The following is a 25,762-nucleotide window of genomic DNA, read 5'->3' as shown; positions in this document are numbered from 1 at the left end:
AGGGAGGGGACATATGTATACCTATGGCTGATTCATGTTGATGTTTGACAGAGAGCAACAAAATTATGTAAAGCAATTATCCTTCAATTAAAAAGTAAACAAATTTTAAAAAGTTGGGTCATGAGACAAAACCTATTTGTCACTTCAGGTGTCTTTTACAGGTTTCACATTTGTCATGCCTTCTGCACCATCTGTTTAGGACTGACTCGATCATGATATCTATAATTATTTGTGCTATCTGCTTTTAAGTTAAACTGCAACCCACTCCAGTATTCTTGCCTGGAAAATTGCAAGGACAGAGGAGTCTGGCAGTCCATGGGGTCGCAAAGAGTTGGACACAACTGAGCAATTGAGCATGCACGCACACATAGAAAGACAACAATCATGACCTCACAACTTTGTTTTCATTTCACATCATTACCTGTCAGGTATGTCTGCTCGTGTATCTCTGTGATGCTCAAGAGTTCGGCATCCTGTTGTTGGCAGCTCTTCCTCGCCTGGTGCCAAGTTAAAGCAGCTTTGGAATTTATCTGATAGTAAATGCTGGTCAATGGATCCTTAGTCCATAAGCTTTCACTGCCTTCAACTGCAAAAGAAGCCAAAAGGAATTGATTACATTACCCAGGGAAAGGATTTTCAGGGAACAATATTGTTTAAACAATCTTGGTAGTACTAACGCCTAAAACATTGTATTTCTTTTCCTTTTATTCTTTCTTTTACTTAGGTTTAAAGTGACTATGAAATTGTCTTGACTTCTGAAATGAAGATGGGGAATTTTCCAAAGATCCACCGCATTGCATTTCTTTCATGTGCCTTAAGAAAGAAAGGAAAGATATTTGTCTGTTTTTCCATTAGGATGCTAGGGGTCAGATGAGTTGAGAAGTGAGGCAAATACAAAGATTAAGAACAGTGGTAACAGGGACTTCCCTGGTGATCTGGTGGCTAAGGGACTCACTTCCAGTGCAAGGGACTTGAACTCGGTCGGGTTCAACCCCTGGTCAGGGAACTAGATCCGGCATGCCTCAAGTAAGATGCGGTGTAGCCAAATAAATGTGTGGTTCTTTAAAAAAAAAAAAAAAAGAATAGAGATAACAACCCAACTTCCTTAATCTAGAAAAACAAGAAAGAGAAGAGAAAATAAATATGTCTTCTTGCGTCAATGTATATGTCACCTGCACATTCTAGTTTGGTCTTTTTAGACCAAAAACACAGGCATTACAGGCAAAGGCCATGGATTCTACAGACTGAGCAGAACTTGCCTCCAGGCTCTGTCACTCACTCATGATTTGATCTTTAATTAAATCAATAGCTTCTGGAGTCTCATTTTCTTATCTCTAGAATATATTACACATTGTGGTGGTTTAGTCGCTAAGTTGTGTCCAACTCTTGAGACCCCATGGACTGTAGCCCACTTGGCTCCTCTGTCCATGGGATTCTCCAGGCAAGAACACTGCAGTGGGTTGACATTTCCTTCTCCAGTGGATATTCCTGACCCAGGAATTGAACCTGGTCTCCTGCATTGCCGGCAGATTCTTTACCAACTGAGCTACAAGGGAAGCTATGCTATGCTAAGTCACTTCAGTCCCGTCCGACTCTGTGTGACCCCATAGATGGCAGCCCACCAGGCTCCCCCGTCCCTGGGGTTCTCCAGGCAAGAACACTGGAGTGGGTTGCCATTTCCTTCTCCAATGCATGAAAATGGAAAGTGAAAAGTGAAAAGTGAAAGTGAAATCGCTCAGTTGTGTCCGACCCTCAGTGACCCCATGGACTGCAACCTTCCAGGCTTCTCCGTCCATGGGATTTTCCAGGCAAGAGTACTGGAGTGGGGTGCCATTGCCTTCTCCATTCATATGCATATAGCCAACGTCATATATTGCATACAGTCTACACTATATATGTATATAGCTTACTCTCTATATACACATATAGACTACACTTTATATATGCATATAATTGCAATTCTTTGTATCTGACAAGGAAGTGACCTTTTTCATACACTTACCACACAGTATGATATGAAATTTAAGGTCCATGAAACACTAAAGAGGAAGATAAATATGTCAACAGTTCATCTGGGCAACAGCAGAGACATTTCTAAGATGTTTTAACTATAAAATCATTATATTTTTATATAAAAATAAATTTGAGTTAGTAATGTTAAATTTAACTTAATGTAATTTGAGATCTTACTAGTTTAATGTGTAAATGGAATTTTCTCCATGTAAGTGAGATGATTCAAACGAGACTGATTTGAGGTTTATTTGAAGAGGAAGCTATTTTAAATAAATATTTTTAGAAACTTGGAGGTTTGGCTTGTATTGTGGTAGAAAGTGTGAAATATAAAAAAAGGGGGGATGATTTTCTCATCTAGGAATGAAGAAAAGGGATATAAATGAGCAAAGAAAAAATACAAGACTTTTCTCTTCATTTAAAGAAAGAATATTTTTCATTTTAAATCAGGGAACTAAAACTTATTTCTCAATGAATGCATAGGTTTGCTGACCCTCTATCTCCCCAAATTGTACAAATTCCCACAGTAAACCAGCACAACAGATACTGAAAACTAAAATTGCAAGCTATGAGGAACTGAGAGAAAGGGGGCTTTTCCTTTTCCTGTTGCCCTGATACTTGAAAATAAATGTCTAAATAGAAGGAAAACATTACCATAAACAATAAAAAGGACAATGAAGAGCATATACGAAATGTCACTAGGTCAATAGCTGGGACCTCATCTTCCTGGATTGAATCTGCTAGTTGAAGGCTAACATAAAATAAAATGCTCTTTTGAAAGAAACACAAAGCAAGGACAATGAAATAGTTTGGGAAACTGCAAAACTCTTTAAGAAAGGCATAAATTGTATAAAAGGTTCTTTAAAATCATAATGCATGCTGAAATCAAAAGTGTTTTAAATTTCTACAGTAATTTCTCTTTTATAGTTAACTGGAAAAAATATATAGTTTGCTTTAAGACATAAATTGGAATCAATGAGACTAAAAACTTATTCTAGAAGATACTCAGTTTATCCCTCCAATGCACGTCTAGCCAAGGTGGTGAGTTTTCACTTTTTGTGCTTTTTTTTTTTTTTTTAATGATTACTGGCTCACCATTTGTCTTCCACTTAATGATTCATTAAATCATACGTACAACCAACAACACATCTGTCAACACCGTATAAGTGTAAGATGTTGAGCTGGACCCATGAGATCTGTAGCCCCAAGACACTACATGATAACAGATTTAGAAAATACTATTCCTGCAAAGTCCAGGACAAAGATGCTCCTCCATAACTGGAAAACAAATACTGCTTTATCTTATGGGAGGAAAAAGGTTAAATTTAGTTTTCAGACAGCAAATCTTCTAATACAGAGATCAGACATCAATCAACTTTCATGGGAATCAAACCTTTAGTTATAGGGGAGTTCCTTGGGAATACAGTGGTTAAAATACTTGTCTTCCAATGCAGGGAATGTGGGTTCAATCTCTGATAGGGAAGCTAAGATCCCACATGCTTTGTAGCCAAGAAAAAATCAAAATGTAATACAGAAGCAATATTGTAACAAATTCAATAAAGACTTTTAAAAAATGGTCCATGTAAAAATATCTTTAAAAAAATTAAATAAATAAAGGTTATCATAAAAGAGAAATGCATTTACCTCACCCAAGAATGGGAGAGTGGTTCCACTATGAACACAGGAAGACTGTGAGGTTTTGTGTGTGCTCAACCAGAAGAGAGGGACTGTACCCAGAGGGGAATTGCAATAATCTAAGGGGCTGAGAAATCAAATTAATTTTTACTGTGATTTTTAGGAATTAAAAATCAAAAAAGAGGTAAATAAACACGACTCTTGAATTTTGGCTTTACAAACTAAGATACTTTTGTAAACTGGACTGTTTTTTTCACAATAATCCTTGGAATACTGTGATGGTAGGTGGATGTGTAGTCCTGAAAGTTTAGTGGTAAGCAACACTCTTACCATGCAAATGGTCTCACAACACCCCAGACTGCCTCTGAGGCTCTGCCCATGCACCCAGCCCTTGGCAGGAGAGCAGAAAACAGGAGCTCTGATTCCATAGAATCTGAATTAGCAAGAGTAAGAAGTTCAGGGGGAAGGAAAGGATGAGAGCAGCTGGCAGCAAGAGGTGTAATGGAAAGGGAAGCAAAGAACTCTTGTCTCTCTGCATTTTTCACCCCTCTCTCTGCCTTCCAACACAAATGCCCTCCTCCATCCCACCCAAAGTCTGCTACCCTGCTTTCTTTTTTTGTTTTTTGGCTGAATGGTGTCGTATGTGGAATCTTAGTTCCCCAACCAAGAACAGAACCCCATGCCCCCTGCAGTGGAAGCATAGAGTCTTAACCATTGGACTACCAGGGAACTCCCACTGCCCTGCTTCTTAACAGATTCTTGAGCATGGAAAGGACACCAAGCATTTTGATGGCCCCTCCTATCAATATAATACAGTGCAACTTATTTTGCATCATTCCAATAAGACTAATATTTTCATTTTAGAACCCCTTCAAGCATAGACATAACTCACTTCCATTGAAACTATGTTAAATTAAATGATAACTCTTTTTAAACTGAATTTAAGAAGAGTAGCATTACTATCATTTTCACAGTAAGGAACCCTTTTCATTACATTGACACAAAATTCAGGCATCCCTCACATCTCTCTCTCTATCAAACTTCATGCTGTAGCATTGCTTAAATTTTATTTTTGATCTATAGTTTAGTAAAGGTAAACCACTGGGGGGTTGGAAAATGGAATGACCACCTCTGGTATTAAGTATATACTGTATCATATACCATATAATTTGCCTTAAAGTCTTAGAAAATAACTGACAGTAACAGTGGAATGTAAAGAGAAGAAGTATTTAGTGAAAATGTCAGAAGATGTGAGTTGTGGTCTTTAACCAATACAGATCGCTCTCTCCATGAGAAAATGGGGACAGTGACATCTGTACAGGGTTGTGCTGGTGTATGATCTGAGATAATAAATGAGAAATCACATAAAGGAAAAAAAGGAAAAAAGCAAAAAAAATACACAAGGTTTTATCACTAGGTTGCCATATTAAATATGCCAAAATTGTCTTAAAGTTACTTACACTTCAATGGACAATATCCAAAGAGCCTATCCGTGTCATAATCCGTAGTAGTTCCACACCACAGCCAGCCGTCGGATCGTCCAGCCTTTGTGCACTCCCCATACCACTTGTTTTCAAACTTGAATGGAAAGGCACAGGTTGCCCCATTGGCATTGCCCAGGAGTGTGTACATGGCTAGAAGAGACACACCGACTTGCACTTAGAAATGATGTGAATCTCCTGAACACTGACTTCCCAATCAGAAGGTTACTGTAAGAACTGGTCTTACTCTTCTAATGACACCTCATGCCCCACACAGGGAATTCCCCTGTATTTCCATTCCCTCTCGACCCCTGTCTTTTGCTCATACAGCAGTGTGTCCTCAGGAACAACTCTAGTACCGCTTCTGTTCCGCTGTCTTTGGCAATAGGTTTTCCTCTTTGCTCTCGCAAGCCAAAAGTAGTCAGCTCTACTGCCAACTTTGACTTCTGCCTTTCCTCCAAATAGAGAAAAGGCTATCCTTCCTCTTGGTTGAAGTTGGATAATTATTGAATCTCTAGATTGAAAAATAACCTTATAACCATGGAACCCAAACACAAAGTCAAAACTTCAGTCCCCTCCAACCACTCCTACCAAGACACATTCCACTCAAGTCCCTCAACAATGGCCAAGAAAGGGTAGGAATTCTCATATAAATCTCTGATTCGCATCATGGAAAAAAGCACTCAAAACCGTTAGATACTATCTATCATCAATATTTGTCTTTTTCAAAAAAAAAAAAAAAAGGGGTCCAAACAGATCAAAATGAGAAGCTCTAGGTTTACCTAGAAAAGGAAGTTGAAACAAATATAGAACCATTGTGGATTACGGTTTGGCTTAAGCCAAAAGGATTAGAGAAGGTCACATCTCCATTAAGAACCAAACCACCCATGTAGCTAAATTCTCCAGTACGTTCAGATTAACTCTGGGAGATAATAATCTTCTATACTGAAATATTTAGTCTCTTGTGACCAGTTGATATTCAGAATTTTTTCTAGATAAGAATACTCTTTTCCTAATTGTTTCATAGATCTATGACTTTAAAAAATTCTTTAAAGACATCTTAAAAGTTATTTAGATAATATAACAGTTGTAAAGCACATAGCATGGCACCTACTGTACATAAGTAAAGTGAAGTGAAAGCCACTCAGTCGTGTCCAACTGTTTGTGACCCCATGGACTACACAGTCCATGGAATTCTCCAGGCCAGAATATGGAGTGGGTAGCTTTCCCCTTCTCCAGGGGATCTTCCCAACCCAGGGATCGAAGCCAGGTCTCCCACATTACAGGCGGATTCTGTGGCTCACCAGCTGAACCACAAGGGAAGCCCAAGAATACTGGAGTGGGTAGCCTATCCCTTCTCCAGCAGATCTTCCCAACCCAGGAATTGAACCAGGATCTCCTGCATTGCAGGCAGATTCTTTACCAACTGAGCTATCAGGGAATCTCAATGTACATAAAGAGCACGACAAAAATAAATGACTTACCTCTTTTCCTTTTCCTTTATTCATACTTATCCAGTCTACCTTAAAAGCTAGGTTTATTTTCAATTCCCTCAAAATTACTTTTTTCCCAATTGAAAAGTGAAAGTGAAGTCACTCAGGCGTGTCCAACTCTTTGCGACCCCATGGACTGTAGCCCACCAGGCTCCTCCATCCATTGGATTCTCCAGGCAAGAGTACTGGAGTGGGTTGCTATTTCCTTCTCCAGGGGATATTCCCTACCCAGGGATTGAACCCGGGTCTCCTGCATTGTAGGCAGACGTCTTACTGTCTGAGCCACCTAGCTGTTAGTAAGTTTAAAATGTGATTCTAAATTTGGCCCCACTAAGTTATAGGACTATTTTTCCAAATCATAGATTGTATAAAAATATGCTGGATTTGTAATAATTATGTCATTGCTCTTTTGTATGAAGTAAACCTGATAATGGAGAAGGCAATGGCACCCCACTCCAGCACTCTTGCTGGGAAAATCCCATGGATGGAGGAGCCTGGTAGGCTGCAGTCCATGGGGTCGCAAAGAGTCGGACACGACTGAAGCGACTTAGCAGCAGCAGCAGCAGCAGCAAACGTGATAAAGACTACCTAGGGCTAGTCTCACTGCTTATTAAAGCAGCCAGGGAATTTTCAGAGCTCAACTTATAAATGCCAATCAAAAATGGCTTTTTAAGGACTAATTCAATGTATTTATTTTGTTAAAAATTTTGGCCGCACCACAGGGCATGCTGATCTTAGTTCTCTGACCAGGGATTGAACCCACGCTCCCTGCAGTAGAAGCGCAGTGTTGTCCACTAGTCCCTAACTTGATTTATTAAACAAAGCACTGATGAGGCCAACTTCACTAACAACTCATGACACAGCACTCATTGCCTCTTCCTCTTGTGGTCCACTCTTCCAGACAATCCTCAGATGCTTTCAAATCTACAAAATCTAATTCTATTACTCAAAATTAAATCTTTGGTCTCAGACAGTATTCCTCCCCAAATCTTTTTTAGAGCGACAAAGAATCTCCATACATCCTCTCTGCCTTGTCTTTACTTCTAACATATATTCCAATGAATGGATTCCAAGATCTCTCTGAAAGGCTAGATCATCTAGCAGGAATACCTTACGTACTGGGAGAGAGTTAGGGAGTATGCAAAGTTCGGTCAAGGGACTATTTGTATCCAACCACCTAGGTGTTCGTAAAAATAATTCAATAGATCCCTAGGCCCTTCCCCCAATATGCTAATTTGAAATCTAGTGAGGGAGGACCTTGGGATCTGTATTTTTAACAATTTCTCCAGATGTTTCTTAATCACGTTAAAATTTGAGAACCACTGTCTTAAATCCTATTCATATTTTTCTGAAAGCAAACAGAAGATCAGAAAGTGTGGGCAGGGAGTGGGAAGGGGATTGTAGAACTTCAGTGATATCTTTTAAAATAAATTGAGAATTCCCATCTTTTAGCACGAAACTTCCTTGTGTTGAATTCCTCAATTAGAACTATTGTCCTATCTGTGGAATTTGACTCAGTCAACGTTTAGTTCACCTTTGTCCTGCCCTACAACTATCCGTCAAGTTTCTCTTGAAATGCTATGCTACTTTGGTTGTCTCTCACATACTTTCTAAATCTACATTATTTTCGAAAAAGACCTCAGGATAACTTTTTTCTGAGCCCTCTTCCTCACTCTTCTTTAATTCCTACTTTGTTTTTCTCTTTATAGAACATAGAAGGAAAATGGAAAGCTGATAAATCATCATCTCGCAAAGAACTGAACTCTGATGCCCTGCATAGCTGCCATCAGACCAGTTCAACCAAACTTTGCAGCCTCAGTAACATAGTAACTTTGGAAACAGGTTAATCTCTAGTCCCAAAAGGCAAACTCTTTCTCTGACCTTGAGGATGTTCTAGATAGCACTACACAACAACCAAATGACCCATCCTAGAATGTGGCTACATCATCGTCTGACTCAAGAGGCCTTTGTAAAGGACTTCAAGTTCTTTTTTTTTGTTTTATTTTTTTCTGTGCGGCTGCCAGAAAATGAAATTTGGCCTAGCACTGGTGACCCACTCCAGTACTCTTGCCTGGAAAATCCCATGGATGGAGGAGCATGGAAGGCTGCAGTCCATGGGGTCGCTAGACTTAGACACAACTGAGCGACTTCACTTTCACTTTTCACTTTCATGCATTGGAGAAGGAAATGGCAACCCACTCCAGTGTTCTTGCCTGGAGAATCCCAGGGACAGGGAAGCCTGGTGGGCTGCCGTCTGTGGGGTCGCACAGAGTCGGACACGACTGATATGACTTAGCAGCAGCAAGAGAAGACTAGATACTCTGATTTTATTTCACCTTGAAGAGCTAAAGGAACCAACTACATATAAAGTAATTTTCTGTCCACTGGTTGCTATCACTTTCTAAAATAGCAGACTAAACATGCTAAAGGTTAATTTACAAGCCAATGCCTCAGCTTTGCTAATTTTCTGATTATTATATAATGTTTCTAAATACCCATAAGGTAACAAATAAATTAGAAACATTTAGAAACCCAAACTGTCAATGTCAAGATTTCATGCAATCTGAGTTATTAAAAAATGTGTTTCCATAGATCATTTGTTTAGAGATGACTTAAACCAAAGGAAAAGAAACATTTGGTTACATTCATTTATCATGACAATCACACAGTATTAAATCCAAAACTCTGAATTAAAGATGACAGTGAAAAGTAATTTCCAAAAACAATAATAGTTGTTAGGAAAAATTTTAGCAAAAGTTAAAAGTAATGTCTTCCCATTAATCACAAATAGCTAAAGTATCACTCAGGACTTTTTAACTGCATTTATTCACTCACAGAACACACAATCATTCCAAATTCAAAAGCAATCAATATTTCTAGTACAGACTGAACAAGAATATGCTTATTTTCTTGAATTAGTTCTCAAATAAGAGGATGAGAAAAAATGGACAGAAAGACAAAAGAAAAAAAATTCCAAGCTTCTTACCTTCATAACCTCTAGAGCACAGATCATCAGTGGTTCCATAAATCTTCCATCTGCTCCATAAACCTGATCCCTTGTAAAGCATAATGTTCTTTTCTTGTCTGTTGCCATAGTTAAAAAATAAATCTTCTCCTTTGATTCCTAAGAGCGTGTCATTTTTGCACTCCCATTTCTGAAATTCACTCTTAGAGTCACAGGCATACAGAGTGACAGGAACCCAATCAGTTTTTGATGGTACCCCTAAGCATAATTTAAGTGCAACGCTCATGATCTGGGATTCAGACACCCATCGGAATTTCTGAGCTTCATTGTTCGGGTCGCAAACTGCAGTTTGGACTGCACTGGGACTTAATGCTTCCACACAACGCTTGTGATCTTCATTGTATATTAAAAATGGCCTAGTGTCTGTTAAAAAAAGAGAAAGGGTGTTTAAGTGGACACATAGGATGAAGGCAATATTTTAGTTCAAAAGTTCTTAATGTTAAATAGATAACAAGGACCTACTGTATAGCACAGGGAACTCTGCTCAATGTCATATGGCAGCCTGGGGGTGGGGGGTTGGGAGAGAATGGATACATGTGTATGTGTGGCTGAGTCCTTTTGCTGTCCACCTGAAACTATCACAACAGTGTTTATTAGTTATAAAATAAAAAGTTAAAGAAAAATAAGTTCTCAATTTTTCCATTTCCCTTAAAGACCTATGATCACAAGAAAAAGGATGAAATTGACCCTGCCTGGGCCACCTCGGCTCCTCCAGAAGGGTCCCTGAAGCTGGAAAGACTGGGTTGAGGGTCCTCTCTCAGGAGTACATGGCTGCCAGCTGCCAGTAATTAACTGGAAATCTTCAGGATGTCCTAGTTTTTGGACAAGGAACCTTATGAAAAGGCTCAAATGCTTGGGGTTGCACAGAGTCGGACACAACTGAAGCAATTTAGCAGCAGCAGCTGCAGCAAACATAAAAGGGGGCTTCCCAGGTGGCACAGTGGTGAAGAATCTGCCTGCCAATGCAGGAGATGCAAGAGACACGGGTTCGATCCCTGGGTCGGGAAGATCCCCTTAAGGAGGAAATGGCAACCCACTCCAATATTCTTGCCTGGAGAATTCCATGGACAGAGGAGCCTGGCAGGCTACAGTTCATGGGGTTGCAAAGAGTTGGACACGACTAAGCACAAATACAAGCAGGCACAAACATAAAAGATAGGTAATAGAAGAAGAAATAACACTCATCTGAAAAAAACAAACTTGGAGATAAACACAATAAAGTATAAAATTAAATATTTCTGTGTCCTAGAACAGAATTTTGAAGTCTGACTACCCTTAGCCTCTTTGAGATAGATGAAACCTATAGAGCGACTGAACTGAACTGAACTGAACTGATACACAATTATTCTAACACTGGGAAAGTTTCCTGTGTCTAGAAAAACAATTTTATTTTAGGAATTTTTACCTTCATTTAATGGCCAGCAAATCTGTGAGCTAACAGTCTGCTGGGTAGCCCCGGTCTGGGCAACTAGAGAGCTTTTCTGTTTTGTTTCCCATCCAACAGTTGGCACCTCAGACATCTAGTATCTGTCGTTTCATTGACATATTCAACTTGACCTTTGTATTAAAAAATGATACAAAATGCATTTGAAAAGTGTAATAATTTGTGAAGTTTGCAGTAAAGGTTGAGTACGTTACGTTTTTATATTGTTTAAGGTAATATTTATAAGAGAAACTTTACCAATAACAGTGTTTTTTTATGCTTGCAACTTGGGGTTGGTACTTTAAATAAATATGTATACATGGTTTATTCTTGTAGTACATAGCTGCTATCTGGCAAAACTCAACTTCCTCTTGCCAAAAAAGAAAAGAATAAAAGGAGCTAGTAAGCACATTTTTATCCTTTAAATCACAATTGAATTCAAGTTTGATCGTTTAAAGGTTTTCTTTTTTGCCTATTTTTTAATAGACAAATGAAAGGAATTAACTATTTGGGGGGCACAAATATAAATTAAACACTTTTTGTGAAGTTTGAGTAAATTCCTTCTACTTAAGAGCTTCTTTCAAAGTGAGCTAGTATAGTATTACAGATGTTTGAGGGTTTGGCTAAATGAGCTTGTTAATTTTTTTTACATTTGATTTCAACTTTATTTTTTTCATTCATTGAAGTATAAGTTGATTTACAGGGAAGCCTAGCATGCTGCAGTCCATGGGGTCACAAACAGTGAGACATAACTTAGCAACTGAACAACAAATAGATTTACAATATTGTGTTAATTTCTGCTACAACAAACTGATTCAGTTATACATATATATAGTCTTTTTTACATTCTTTTCCATTATGGTTTATCCTAGAATATTGAATATAGTTCCCTCTGCTATATAGTAGAATCTATTGTTTATCCATCCTCTATACAATAGTTTACATCAGCTAACCCCAATTTTAATCAGGTCATCCCAGTGAAACTATCAAATAATCATAGTATCACTAAGAGAGCCCTTTGCTGTTTACAAAGCACTTTCACAAGCGAAATTCTATTTACTGTCCTCAACATCCCTGTGGCTTGGCAACACTCACACTCTGAGATCAGTCTTGGACCATCAACTTTGAGGTCATAATAGATCTTTGCCTCAAAAGATTATGTTCTCTTGCCATATCTGCTCTTGTCTACACTTGGTAGAGACCTCCTGCCTCTGTCTTGCCTGGGTTCCTAATTCAGAGCTACTTTGAACCTCTGCCTAGATTCCTTGGCTGGGTTCCGCATGTCTGCTGGTTCCACTTCTTGGAATCGGGACTCACTAGAGCCTGAATTCAGAACATCTGCTTCTGTTGGCATATCTGGAGTTGACGTCTGTCAACAGAACATGCAGTGTCAACGCAATCTCCTCCCATCTAACTGAAGTCCTTCCCAAGTTTGATCTTTGTGTGGCAACACAAGTAACTTTGTGCATTGGTAATACAATTAAAATTTTAATAGTATTGTGTTTTACTCACACAGGAAAACCCAGGAAATAGGAAGATAAAATGTTCTTTAAATGGATAATGTACCATACAAAAATTTATATCTGGCTAAAAGGGTACTGAACTATGAAAATGTCGCCATAGATATTTGTAGACTCATCTATACTGACCTTTACATTTAATTTGTGTTGGCCATTGCACCTATTGTTTTCTTCTCTAGACTTCTCTTCCACATTACACATAGTTTTGCTTAGTACCATCCTGACGGAATCTATCTTCCACCTTCTACTTCAGTCATTTGATCGTATTGTTGAGTGGCCAACACTTACTGTCTAAATTCAGTCAACCAACCAGCTGGTAACCAGCCATTTAAAGTAAGGTCTTTAGAAGTCTTTATGCAAGAATAGAATTCCTCTTTCAGAGGTTTTTATACTTCCTTGAGTTTTACTTCATGTATTTAATTTTCATCTGTAGCTCCATCTTAACTTTAACTATGATGGCAACATCCAATATTCTTTTTTATTAATGGCACCATCATCCATCTAGATCTACAAGCCAAAGACCTAGGAGCCATCTAGATTCTCAGCTTTCCTTCACTTTCTAGGACAAAATTATAATCTGTTGGCTCTCTTCAAAAATGTACCACAATGGTTACTTTTATGTGTCAAATTGGCTGGGCCATAGGATCAAACTTATTGGTCAAACACTTGTCTGGATGTTGCTCTGAAGGTTGTTTGTGGAAGTTTTTTGTTTTTTGTTCTAGTTCTAGAAGATTAACATTTAAATCAGTAGACTTTTAGTAAAGCAGATTATACCCCATACTGTGGGTGGGCCTCATCTAATCAGCTGAAGGCCTTCAGAGAAAACAGGCTGAGGTCACCCAGAGAAGTGGAAATTCTATCTCTAGACTATCTTTGGACCTGAACTGCAATATCCACTCTTTCTTGAGCTACCAACATGCCAACCCACCCCTGTAGATGTTGGACTTGTCAGCATCCACAACTGCATGAGGCAATTCCTTAAAATAAATCTCTCCCAAAAAATATTGATAGAGGATAGGTAGAGAGATAGGTACATAGACAGAGAGAGAGGCAGAGGTGGACACACACATACACATTCTATTGGTTCTGTTTCTCTGGAGAACCCAACTAATACATATTCCCTAAGCCAGTCTTTTCTCTGCATTTCCACTACCTTACCCCGGACCAAGCCACCATGGTCTTGCCCTGATTTTCCTCTGTTTGAAATGGAATCATTAGCGATAATGCCTGATCTCCCAGTTTCCTGGGTGAGACAGGCTTAACATGTCACCTGACCCCAGACTGCAAAATCTACTTGATGCCATGAAATATTTCTACTTGGCCATATAAAAGGGTCAAATTTCTCTGTTTCTGCAGTCTCTTTAGTAGATTACCAATACATGTCACATTCTGCTTGAATACTTATTCAATAATAAAATTATTTTTTCTTTTTCTTTTGGGGAGAGGTTTTCCAGGATGGAAGAGATTTTGTTTTTCACCATATCTCTTCCCAAGTGTAAACTCTTCACAAGGACCACTGAATACACAGGAACAAAACCCTCCAGTTTCCATGTCACAGCTCACTAGATGTGACACCATCCAGGGGAGCTGCTCCTACTCTCACCTCCTCCCACCCTTGCTCTCACTCACCACCTCCCAGCCACAAAGCCTTTCCGTTCCTCAAAAACTTGAAGCTCATTTTCACTTTACAGACTCCGTATTTCAAGTTCCCTTTTCTTGAGACACTCATTAAGGTTCTAACTCAATTGCCAACTCCTTAGTGAGCTAACAACTCTAATTTTACTCTTTTATTTTCTATATAATATTAATAACCACTTTAAAATATATATTCTTAAAATTTTGTTTACTTTTTTATCTGTGTCCCTACTGGAATGTAAATTCCCTGAGTAGAAAGACTTATCTTTCCAATCCATCACCATATTCTCTCTTTTCAGAGCATAATAGGCCCTCAACAAGTATCTGTTGAATGAATAAGGGAATAGTTATTAAATTTGAAGCATCTCCTGACTGTTAACCCAGGTACTTTCTCTTATTTAATGCTTGATTCAAGATGATGGACCTATTTCATATGACTTTTTACCCTGAAAGTTTATTTTTCCCAAAGAGCAATTTATAAATGTTTATAACAGAAGTACTTGCAAATGAAAAGCTTCTATTTCAATACAAACTTATCTCTTCTTATTTCCTTTATGTATCTTGGACACTAGGAAGCAGTGCAAGTTTGATCTTGCTTCTGCCAGACAATAAGAGGAAATGTAAAATTATCACTTTATGATCCTGTGTTCATACGTTATTCTTCTCCTTGACGCGTCAACATGTGAGTTTTGCTTGTATCACTGTCTCTGTGCAATGTCTCTGATTTAAAATGTCATCTGTCTTCCTCTGAAAGTGATTCAAGACCTTGACCAAAAGACAGCTTATGGCATTTCTGTCACTATGAACCAGACCAATGTTGTATTTGGATAAACACTTAATTTTTGTTGTCTATACTATGTTTTTGTAACAGAAATATTGTGAAGCTGAACAAATGAGAATAGATGGTACTTATACATCAGAAATGTATTTACCGAATTGATGAAACCAGCCATCCATCTTAACTCAGTCTTACTAATCTTTTATTTTTCAACAAATAGATATCAGGCACCCTGCTGGTGACAATGTAAAGACAAACTAGAGACCAGTTCCCTGATATACAGAGCCCACACCTCAAGGGGAGAAATATAAAAAGTCAGACTGCATTTAGGAAAGAAGTTTCCACGCAATGTCTCAGGTTAAAAATGCCTGAAGTCTGGCCATAAAAAGGAATGAAGTTGGGTCATTTGTGGAGATGTGGATGGGCCTGTGAAAGTGTTAGCTGCTCAGTTATGTCCAACTCTTTGTGACCCCACGGACTATAGCTTCTGTCCATGGAATTCTCCAGGCAAGAATACTGGAGTGGGTTGCCATTCCCTTCTCCAGGAGATCTTCCCAACCCAGGGATCGAACCTGGGTCTCCTGCATTGCAGGCGGATTCTTTAACCATCTGAGCCACCAAGGCTGAACCTAAAGACTATCATACAGAGTGAAGTAACTCATAAAGAAAAAAAAAACAAATATCATATATTAATGCACATATGTGAAATCTAGGGAAAATGGTATAGATGATCTTATTTACAAAACAGAGACAAAGATGTAGAGAACAAATGTATGGACCCCAGCACGGGAAAGGGAAGGTGGGTGGGATGAATTGGGAGACTGGGATTGACATGTATACACTACTGTGTACAAAATAGGTAACTTTTGAGAACCTACTATATAGCTTAGGGAACTTTACTCAATTCTCTGTGGTGACCTAAATAGAAAGGAAATCCAAAAAAGAGGGGACATATGGATACACATGGCTGGCCTACTCTGCTGTAACAGCAGAAACTAACACAACATTGCAAAACAACTATATTTCAATAAAATTCAATTTTAAAAAATGGCCAAAGCCTGGATATCTAACATCACGGGTACAAATGTTCTTTTAAGCACATTTTAACTGTTTTAAATGATAACACTAAGCAAGTCATTAAATTTTCAAAGTGAAAGTAAAAGTTACTCAGTCATGTATGACTCTTTGCAACCCCATACAGTCCATGGAATTCTCCAGGCCAGAATACTGGAGTGGGTAGCCGTTCCCTTCTCCAGTGGATCTTCCTGACCCAGGAATCAAACTGGGGTCTCCTGCATTGCAGGAGGATTCTTTACCAACTGAGCTACCAGGGAAGTTCAAATTTCCAAATTTACTGGCAAAGAAAGTGAGGTTATTAAAGGTGACAATTTAGAGATATAACTGTCATAGGCTGTATTTCCTTATACATATTTAGGCTTTCCCCACCATCTATAAATAAAACACTGACATGAAAACATAAAAGCTAATAACTTGTGGAAGAAAGGGAAGCTGGATAAGAGGAAAGTAAATGGGTATTTTGTAGTGGATGCTGCCAGAAACCCATTTATTTCTCTTGCCTTTTGCTACTTCAGTGAGTACCGGCTCCACTCCCCAGGGGCAGCCCCACATCTCTGGGCCTGGGGACGTTTTTTGGACCATCAGAGCCTCCTTCACCCACTGCAAAGACCAGAAGGGTCAGAGAATGAACACCTCCTAGAAGCAGCCCTTCACTAGTGACCAGTGGGTGTTGGAGGAATGAACAGCCCTAATCCTTACACCAAGAAAGGATGATTCTGAGACATACATTCTACCTTGTCACCCAGGGTACCCTGGAAGGCTGAGCTCATCTGCCCACAGGGCTCACTTGCTCCTTCACCCACCCTGGTCTCACAGCGCCCTCCTCAGCCAGTTTTTCCCAAGATTTTTCCCAGTCTTGGGAAAAAAGTCACTGTCAGAGGTCAAGTCAAGTCATTGTCAAGTCATTGTCAGAGGTCACCATCTTGAGTCAACCAAACCAAGAATCTGTTCATTAGCCCCTGTCAGTGACAGTACACCCCACAAGTGTGTCTCCAAAGAACTGAAATTAAGCTAATAAATATTTATTTATGTAAATGTATTAGTTAAAAATAAATATTTATTATGCATTTACTATACACAAGGACTTCCCTAGAGACTCAGTCAGTAAAGAATCTATCTGTAATGCAGAAGACCCAAATTCAATCCCTAGGTTGGGAAGATCCCCTGGACAAGGAAATGGCAACCCATTCCAGTATTCTTACCTGGAGAATCCCATGGACACAGGAGCCTGGTGAACTACAGTCCATGAGGTCACAAAGAGTCGGACATGACTGAGGGACTAACCCATCACTACCATACACACGCGCGCGTGCGCACACACACACACACACACACAAACTATAACAATTGCTGGGGGCAAGGGGGAAACTAAGGATCACATGATTAGGTTTAGTGATACTGAACAAAAGGATAAAGAAAAAATTGAAAATGATTTTATTTTCCTCTTAGATCCTTCATTCATTCATCAAATATCCAGAGAACCTACCAATTAAAGTCACTGCATTTGGCTATTGGGGATTCCCAAGTGGCTCAGTGGTAAAGAATATGCCTGCCAGTGCAGGAGACACAGGTTTGATCCCTGGGTCAGGAAGATCTACTGGAGAAGGAAATGGCAACTCACTCCAATATTCTTGCCTGGGAAACCCCATGGACAGAGGAGCCTGGCAGGTTACAGTCCATGGGGTCCCAAGAGTCAGACACGACTTAGAGACTAAACAACAACAGCAACAACAATTAGGCTACTGGGGGAGGTGCAAGTATTAATCCAATACGGACTATGACCTCAAGGAGAAAACAGTCTGGGAGTAAGTAAGGAACACTGCCAACTTCCTGCCTCCCTCCCTAAAGATAGGAATACCTACTCCCTTCCTGGACATTCACTCCCATCTCAGGAGCTCTCCTGCCACCTGCTGATCCCAGACTTATATGCTGGATTCCATTCTCAGCTGCCACTTCATTCACCATCCTTCCCTTTCTCTCCTGATCTTCAACCTCAAAAATCCAGCCTCTCTGCCAACTTCAAGACAAGCAAAACATGTAGGTAAGAAGCTGAGACTACACAATTTTTCTTCTTCCACTCATAACCAGGCAAATTAATTTTTATGCATTGTGTCCACCTGACTGTAACATAATTGGAGCGCTACTGCTTACTGAGTGACCTTACTCAAGTATCTAAACTACTCTGTGCTGCCTTTTCCCCCTGAAGAATGAGGAGGAAAGTACAGGACCTGCTGGTCGTGTGAGATTCAAATTAGATCATCTAAACACAGCGCTGAGAACAGTTCCTGACACACAGAAATTGCTTGATGCATATTAGTATATTCTTATCATTAGCTGGGGAAAATCAGTATGGTAGGCAATGTGAAATGGTCCAGAGCAAGATGAAACTAGAAAAAAACAGAGAACTGTTGTAAAGACACAGACAGAAGGATAGAGACCCCAGAGTTCCCATGTGATGTGGTGGAAAGAAGCATGTGTTTGCAGGCCAGCAAACTTGCAATCAAATGTTGGTTCCACCAAGTCCTAGCTGTGTTGCCTCAGTTAAATTAATCATTCTAGCCTCACTTTCCTGATCTGTCAAATGGGATAATAATGTTCTCTGATAGAGCTGCTGGAAATTTTCTAAATATTTTTTAGAAATATTTAGATATATATATTTACAGATAATTTAAGCAAAGCACCCAGAAAATCATTTTGCAGATAGTGAACCCTCAAAGGTTACTGTCCCCTTTCCCATCTCCAAGTGAAAAATCTAAATAATTGATCCAAATAGAGGGACTAATCCCCTTTTTGACATACTGCTGTTTTGAAGCACGTTTATGTCTTTCCTGATCAATATGCTCCAGCTAGTAAATTACATCTTCTTAGCCTCAGAACCAGAAGACCACAATTAAGAACTGGTCAGGTCCTTACTGGCTAGCTGACTTCTGAGCCTTTCATGTAGTAAAAGGTGGATGACTTTAATAACACCCAACCAATCCATCTCATGGCTTCCCTGATGGCTCAGACTGTAAAGCATCTGCCTCTAATACGGGAGACCTGGGTTCTGTCCCTGGGTCAGGAAGATCCCCTGGAGAGGGAAATGGCAACCCACTCCAGTACTCTTGCCTAGAAAATTCCATGGATGGAGAGCCTGGTGGGCTATAGTCCATGGGGTCGCAAAGAGTCAGACACGACTGGGCAACTTCACTTTCACTTTCAACCCTTCTCATAGGGTTGTTGTAAGGATCTGATTAAGGATCTGAAAGCAATTAATTGAAGTGGGTAAGGATCTGAAAGGGCTCTGTAACCTTAACTTGGTTTATAATCAGAAGAATCTGTCACACAGTAAGGGGCTTCCCAGTGGCTCAAGTGATAAAGAATCTGCCTGCCAAAGCGCCACAGGAGATACAGGTTTGATCCCTGGGTTAGGAAAATCCCCTAGAGGAGGTAATAGCAACCCACTCCAGTATTCCCGGCAGGATAATCCCATGGATAGAGGAGCCTAGATGGCTACTGTCCATGGGTTCATATACCTGTGGCGGATTCATTTTGATATTTGGCAAAACCAATACAATTATGTAAAGTTTAAAAATAAAATAAAATTAAAAAAAAAAAAGAGTCCAACACAATAGAAGAACTGAGCACACATGCACATCCTACAATGTCTCCTATGCCAGTTTCAGTTCTTTTTCAAAGGGTATTTGCCTTCCTATCTCCTTCTGCTCTCAATTTTATTACCTGATTTCCATGAGTTCCCTCTATGGATCAGTGTAACTATATGATGTTTCCATTCAACAGAGCTTGATGCTTACCAGGAGGCAAGAGGACCCTGTTATTCTCACATTGATAGCAGTTTTGTTCCTTCTCTGCCATGCAAACAACACACCACTTAAAAGGCTACATTCCTTCTGTTCAACTCCCCTAGTGGCTCTGTGACCTCCTGGTTCTCCTTCAGCTGCTCAAGATTCAGTGTCAGAAACCAGGTTTCAGGAATACTTGTCATCACTGTGATCTCCACGTCCCTTTGAAGACAGGGTCTTTGTCTATAACTGAGGTTGAGTGTGTTTGATTCTTTTTTTTCTCCCTTACAGGTTGCCTTCCGTATTTTGTTTTTTAAAAATATATTTTATTGACGTATAGTTAATTTACAATGTTCTGTTCGTTTCTTCTGTACAGCAGTAACTCAGTTATACATATATACATTCTTTTTCATATTCTTTTCCATTATGGTTTATCCCAGGACATTGGATATAGCTCCCGGTGCCATACAGTAGGACCTTGCTGTTTATCCATTCTCTATATAATAATTTGCATCTATTAATCCCAACTCCCGGTCCATCCCTCCCTCATTACCCCTGCCCGTGGTAACCACAAGTCTCTTCTCTATGTCTGTGAGTCTGTCTCCGTTTCATAGATGAGTTCATTTGGTTCATACTTCATATTCCACACATAAGTGATATTATATGGTATTTGTCTTTCTCCTTCTGACCTACTTTAAGTGTATTTAATTCTTTAACACTCACATTTAACCAGCAGTGATTCTTCCTACCTAGAAATTAGGTCCAACAACCTAAGAAGGTGCTGAAATGTCACACAACAAAGCAACTGTCTTCTCACCTGTATCTGCAATATCCTACACCGACAGGTCTCCAACGCAGAATCAGAGAAAAAAATCAGAAGTCATTTGGGACAATAACAAGAAAAATAGACAACTATCAGAACAGCTGAAGAAAGAAAGAGGACAAAAACTTGGTTTTGCTCAACAGTGTCAGAAAGTATGTGTTAAATCTGGTACCAAAACAAGTCACATGTATAAAGGAATAAATGAGAGAATGAAAGGAAAATATAAATATTAACAGAAAATTTTATGAAAACTAGTAAGGGAGCGGTCAGTGGGCAACTGTTCCTCAAAGACATCCTAGATTAGTATTAACACCAATCTAAAGGGATAGTTTGGGAGCTTGGGATAGACATGTACATGCTGCTGTATTTAAAATGGATAACCAGCAAGGTCCTACTATATAGCACAGGGGACTCTGTTCAATGTGAGGTGGCAGCCTGGATGGGAGGGGAGTATGGGAGAGAATGGCTAAGTCCCTTTGCTGTCCATCTGAAACTATCACAACATTATTAATTGGCTATACTCAAAAAAAAAAAAAACAAAAACACACAAAGTTTTAAAAAAAAAAATGAATGTAAAAATATCCCAGTAAGCTTTATATTGATGAATGTTGACTAATAATATTTTGGATACACTGGGTTAAATAAAACATATCATAAAATCAGTGTCACCTGTTTTTTGTTTGTTGTTGTTTTTTTTTTTTTTACCTTTTTAAACATGGCTATATAATGTGGCCAATGATGTTTCCATTGCCAGGTTAGAGTACAGGTCTCATTCAGGGTCTGTCTGAAGACCTTTGCTAAGTTGCTTCAGTCGTGTCCGACTCTGTGCAACCCCATAGATGGCAGCCCACCAGGCTCCGCAGTCCCTGGGATTCTCCAGGCAAGAACACTGGAGTGGGTTGCCATTTCCTTCTTCAATGCATGAAAGTGAAAAGTAAAAGTGAAGTCGCTCAGTCGTGTCCAACTCATAGCGACCCCATGGACTGCAGCCTACCAGGCTCCTCGGTCCATGGGATTTGCCAGGCAAGAGTACGGGAGTGGGCTGCCATTGCCTTCTCCTCTGAAGACCTTTAGTGAGAGAAAACTTTCTGCTACGCAGAACATTCTATTTGAGACAGTGAAACCTTTAGAAGATTGTCACTGGTCTTAGTTTTAACCTTTGGGGTCACGAAGAATATATTAATCCTCTTGCACAAGACAGTCTTTCAAGATGAAGACCAGAGTGATATGGAGCCTGCTATCCCGTCACCCTTCTCCTTACTCACTAAGAGATGTGCTTTGTAGCCAGGACTCAGGTTAAATAAGAGCTTCCCTGGTGGCTCAGTGGTAAAGAACCCGCCTGCAAATGCAGGAGACTCAGGTTCTATCCCTGAGTCAGGAAGATCCCCTGGAGAAGGAAATGGCAACCCACTCTAGTATACTTGCCTGGAAAATTCCATGGACAGAGGAGCCTGGCAGGGTTATAGTCCATAGGGTTGCAAACATGACTTAGTGACTAAACAAAAACAACAGGGAAAATATCTCCTCAGACTTCAGGACTCCTTCCTCTGTATTGTTTCTTGGAAAACCTTTCCTTTAAATGCTAATTATCCTGCTTTCACTGAGCTACTGATTGCTACCATGGGGGAAAAAATAGTCATGGTTATGAATAGCTAACATTTAGTAACTATTATGAGTCATACTATGTTCTAAATATTTTACATAGTTTAATTCATTGAGTCATTGCAACAACTGATGGGACAAGTAATATGATGCTTCTTAGTTTATATACTAAGAAAGTTTATAATTAAGGCACAAAGAAATTAAGTAGCAGGGTCCATTTACAAACTATACTGCCTTTGCTTGTGTTTTTATCATCTCAGCTATTTCATGGTCATGCCGATTTGTTTTCTGTGGTTGAACATTCTCCCTGGAAAGCTTCCTGGTTGTCAGGAGTTTCTGTCTCATCCATGATCCCCTCTCCCCAGCACCTGCCTCCAACATGTTGGCAGGGCATGGAACACCCTTGGCACAGGCTGGGCAAGGTGGTATTTGCTGATTTGCGAAAAATGAAAGGGGATCAGAAATACAAAATTTCAAAGCTGAAATCCCATCTATTTCATCTCAAAAGAGATCTGGGAATAAACATTCCTCCAGATGCTCTCAGCTCTCATTCCGAGGGTAAAGCAAGATGTGTTTAAAGAAATAGAAGAGAGAGACTTCATACTGTCTTCAGGCTTCTGGAAAGCTCTGAGTCTGGTCCTCATGAATTATCATCCATTTCCAAGAAAAAAAAAAGGAAGGGATGGAAGAATAGGAATAAATCAGTTTGAACAACTTAGAACTGAGAGAAGGATCTATGTAGAACATCTAAGGATGAACTGTCTGGTAATAAAAACTAGGACTGATCAAAATGCTTCATTCACTGCTGAGTGAAGTAAGTCAGAGAAAGACAAATATCATATGCTATTGCTTACACGTGGAATCTAAAAGGGGATACGAATGAACTTATCTACAAAACAGATATAGAGTCACTGAAACAGAAAATAAAATTTATGGTTACCAGAGGGTAAGGGGTGGATGGGGAGTAGGGATACATTGGGAGATTGGGATTGAGGTATACACAGTACTATGTCTAAAACAGATAACTAATAAGAAGGTGCTGTGTAGCACAGGGAACTCTACTCAATACTCTGTAATGACCTATATGGGAAAAGACTGTAAAGAAAGAGGGGATGTATGTATATGTATAACTGATCCCAATTACTGTACACCTGAAACTAACACAACACTATAAATCAACTCCAACTTAAAAAAAAATTTTTTTTAAGGTGCATTCACAGAAAAAAGATGAGTTGTAAAACTCTCATGAGATCTTTGGGGGGTACTATCTGTGACCCATCCTTAGACCCACGATAAAGAGAGACACCAGCGCTGCCCTCATTTTGGTCAAAAACGCTCAGAAGAGATTGGTTGAGAGTTAGATGGAAATGAAAACAATAATTCGCCAACCGGAGCGGAAATCACTCCAAGAATATATAGCAGCGAAGGGGCAGTGGGAGACGAGAGAAGAGGTGAGAGGAAGGCAGGGTTCTGAGGGGCTCAGATCAGGCAGCCCCCCTGACCCGAGGAGGAGCCGCTGCCTCCTGCCAGTCCCCAACTTCCAGGCCTGGGAACCCGGAGGAGCTTCCTGCAGAGCTGGTGGTGCTGTAGCCCGGCTTCCTCCTCACGCAGGTGTGGAAGGAATCCCTTAACACTCTCCCCCAAAGGAGGGGGTATCATAGACCCCAGGCCCCAAGTCAGGAAGCTCAGACCTCATTAGCCTACTTACCCAGGAGCTGCACGGCTACCGGAAGAAGAAAGAGGAGAGGCAGGAGTGGGGACGGCCTCATGGTCCAGAGTTTATCCTTTTCTTCCACGGATGGGGAGAAGGGAGCGGGGAGGACCAGGCCAGTGAGCCCCCAGCTGTCCCTGCCCGCTCCGCCCTTCTCAGAACTGCCCAGCTGAAAAGGAGCGTGGAGGAAGCGCCCACTTTTAAAGGGCTTCTGAAATTAGGGAAAACCTCCAATAAGGAGATATCCTGTCACATGAGGGTGGTTGGAAAAACAGGAATTCAAAGTTACAACTTTGCTTTGTAAGCTAACTTCTGAGAAGAGCAGACACAGAGGAAGGGGAGAGAGGGACACGTGTGGGAGAGAGATGAGGAAGAGGGTGGAGGCGACTGGGCGCCTGTGAGAACCCAGGAGCCAGGGCCGGCCTGCTGGGAAAGGGGGGAAGTGAAACAGCGCTGGACCTCCCGGCTCTGCTTGGATGCGGGGGAGGGCAAGCTGGAGGCCACTACCTGGGCTGGAAAAGTGAGATTCTCTCTGGGCAGCAGCTGAATCCGGGGACCTTCAGCAGACAAGCCCTGGAATGTAGTGGAGATGGCAGGCAATAAAGAGAACAGTTTTCTGGACTTCCTTAGCAGTCCAGTGGTTAAGACTCTGGCCTTTCAACACAGAGCGGGCACAGGTTCAATCCTTTGTAAGAAAATTAAGATTCCCACATGCCACATGCTGCCCCTCCTCCAAAAATGAAAATTTTAAAAATCCTGAATTATACCAATATGGCATTACATCTAAAATAATAAACTATTTTTTAAAGGATAGTTTTCTGCTGGAAATGTCTTCTTACGCGCTGAAATGGATCCCATCCTACTCTCCATATTCAACATTTAGTTTCCTTTTTTCTTTGAAAGCTTCGAAAGTGGCTTCATATGGAGCTTTGTTCCTTTCAGCCAAAAGAAATGTAAAATAGAGACTAAGCTTAAGAAAGAAGCTCAGTTGTAAAAGGAAGGAGAAAGTTCTAGAAGTCTTTTTCTAGAAAGTTCTTAAGAGATCCAGAGAAAACAGTGACAGGACTTGCAGTAAAGCCCCACTGCCCATCCTTAACAATAGTGATCCTCTTCAGGTTTACAGGGGTCGTCTTGCCAGGAGGAAGTCTGCTCATTTGGTCATTTCATGATAGGTGGAATAATTTCTTTTTAAAGAAATGAAAACATCTTTCATGAACCATCATATTAACCCTACATATCTATTGTGTTATTTTTCAGAAGTAAAGCATGAATTAAGAACATTTTGAAGCAGATATCGATAATTAGATAGCCAGCTCACAACTGGAGTGTGGGAAATGTTAGCCAAACAAAAGGAAGCTGCTGGAGTATTTCTTGAAATTTTATTTTAGTTTTTTAATTTAAATTTACTGATTTTAATTGGAGGATAATTGCTTTACATTATTCTGTTGGTTTCTGCCATACATCAACATAAATCAACCATAGGTATACATATGTCCCCACCATCTTGAACCTCCCTTACACCTGCCACCCCATCCCACCCCTCTAGGTTGTCACAAAGCACTGTATTTGAGCTCCCTGCATCATACAGTAAATTTCACTGACTGTCTAATTTTACATATGGTAATGTATATGTTTTAATGAATAGTTTGTCTTCAAGTGGAAAGCTCGAAGATTCACCATCTTTGTGATACTATAAACTTTTCTTCCTAGTAAGAAATGTGATATATTTCTCTTACTGATTTTTTTTAACTTTCTAAATTTCAGATT

At 39.9% G+C, this 25,762-nt stretch overlaps 1 protein-coding gene across 2 annotated transcripts in view; it reads right to left on the bottom strand.

Annotated features, from left to right (window-relative positions):
- MRC1 (mannose receptor C-type 1) overlaps nucleotides 1–24,580 on the bottom strand; it is a 112,157-nt gene extending 87,577 nt beyond the window's left edge. Inside the window, exons 1-4 of one of the 2 annotated variants that reach the window (XM_055543938.1) lie at nucleotides 23,993–24,580; nucleotides 9,606–10,007; nucleotides 5,106–5,279; nucleotides 422–586 (exon numbers count right to left, since the gene is read on the bottom strand). In XM_055543938.1, coding sequence (XP_055399913.1) covers nucleotides 422–586; nucleotides 5,106–5,279; nucleotides 9,606–10,007; nucleotides 23,993–24,053 — 802 coding nt within the window. In that variant the 5' untranslated portion in view covers nucleotides 24,054–24,580. The remainder of the gene's footprint in view (nucleotides 1–421; nucleotides 587–5,105; nucleotides 5,280–9,605; nucleotides 10,008–23,992) is intronic. The other variant, XM_055543937.1, reaches the window with a different exon arrangement.
- Between the last annotated feature and the right edge of the window lie 1,182 nt (nucleotides 24,581–25,762).

Source organism: Bubalus kerabau, chromosome 13, assembly GCF_029407905.1.
Source record: "Bubalus kerabau isolate K-KA32 ecotype Philippines breed swamp buffalo chromosome 13, PCC_UOA_SB_1v2, whole genome shotgun sequence".
In the NCBI taxonomy this organism is placed as follows: Eukaryota; Metazoa; Chordata; class Mammalia; order Artiodactyla; family Bovidae; genus Bubalus; species Bubalus kerabau.
Note: the sequence above shows the minus strand (reverse complement) of the source record. Positions and strands in the feature narration are given on the sequence as shown.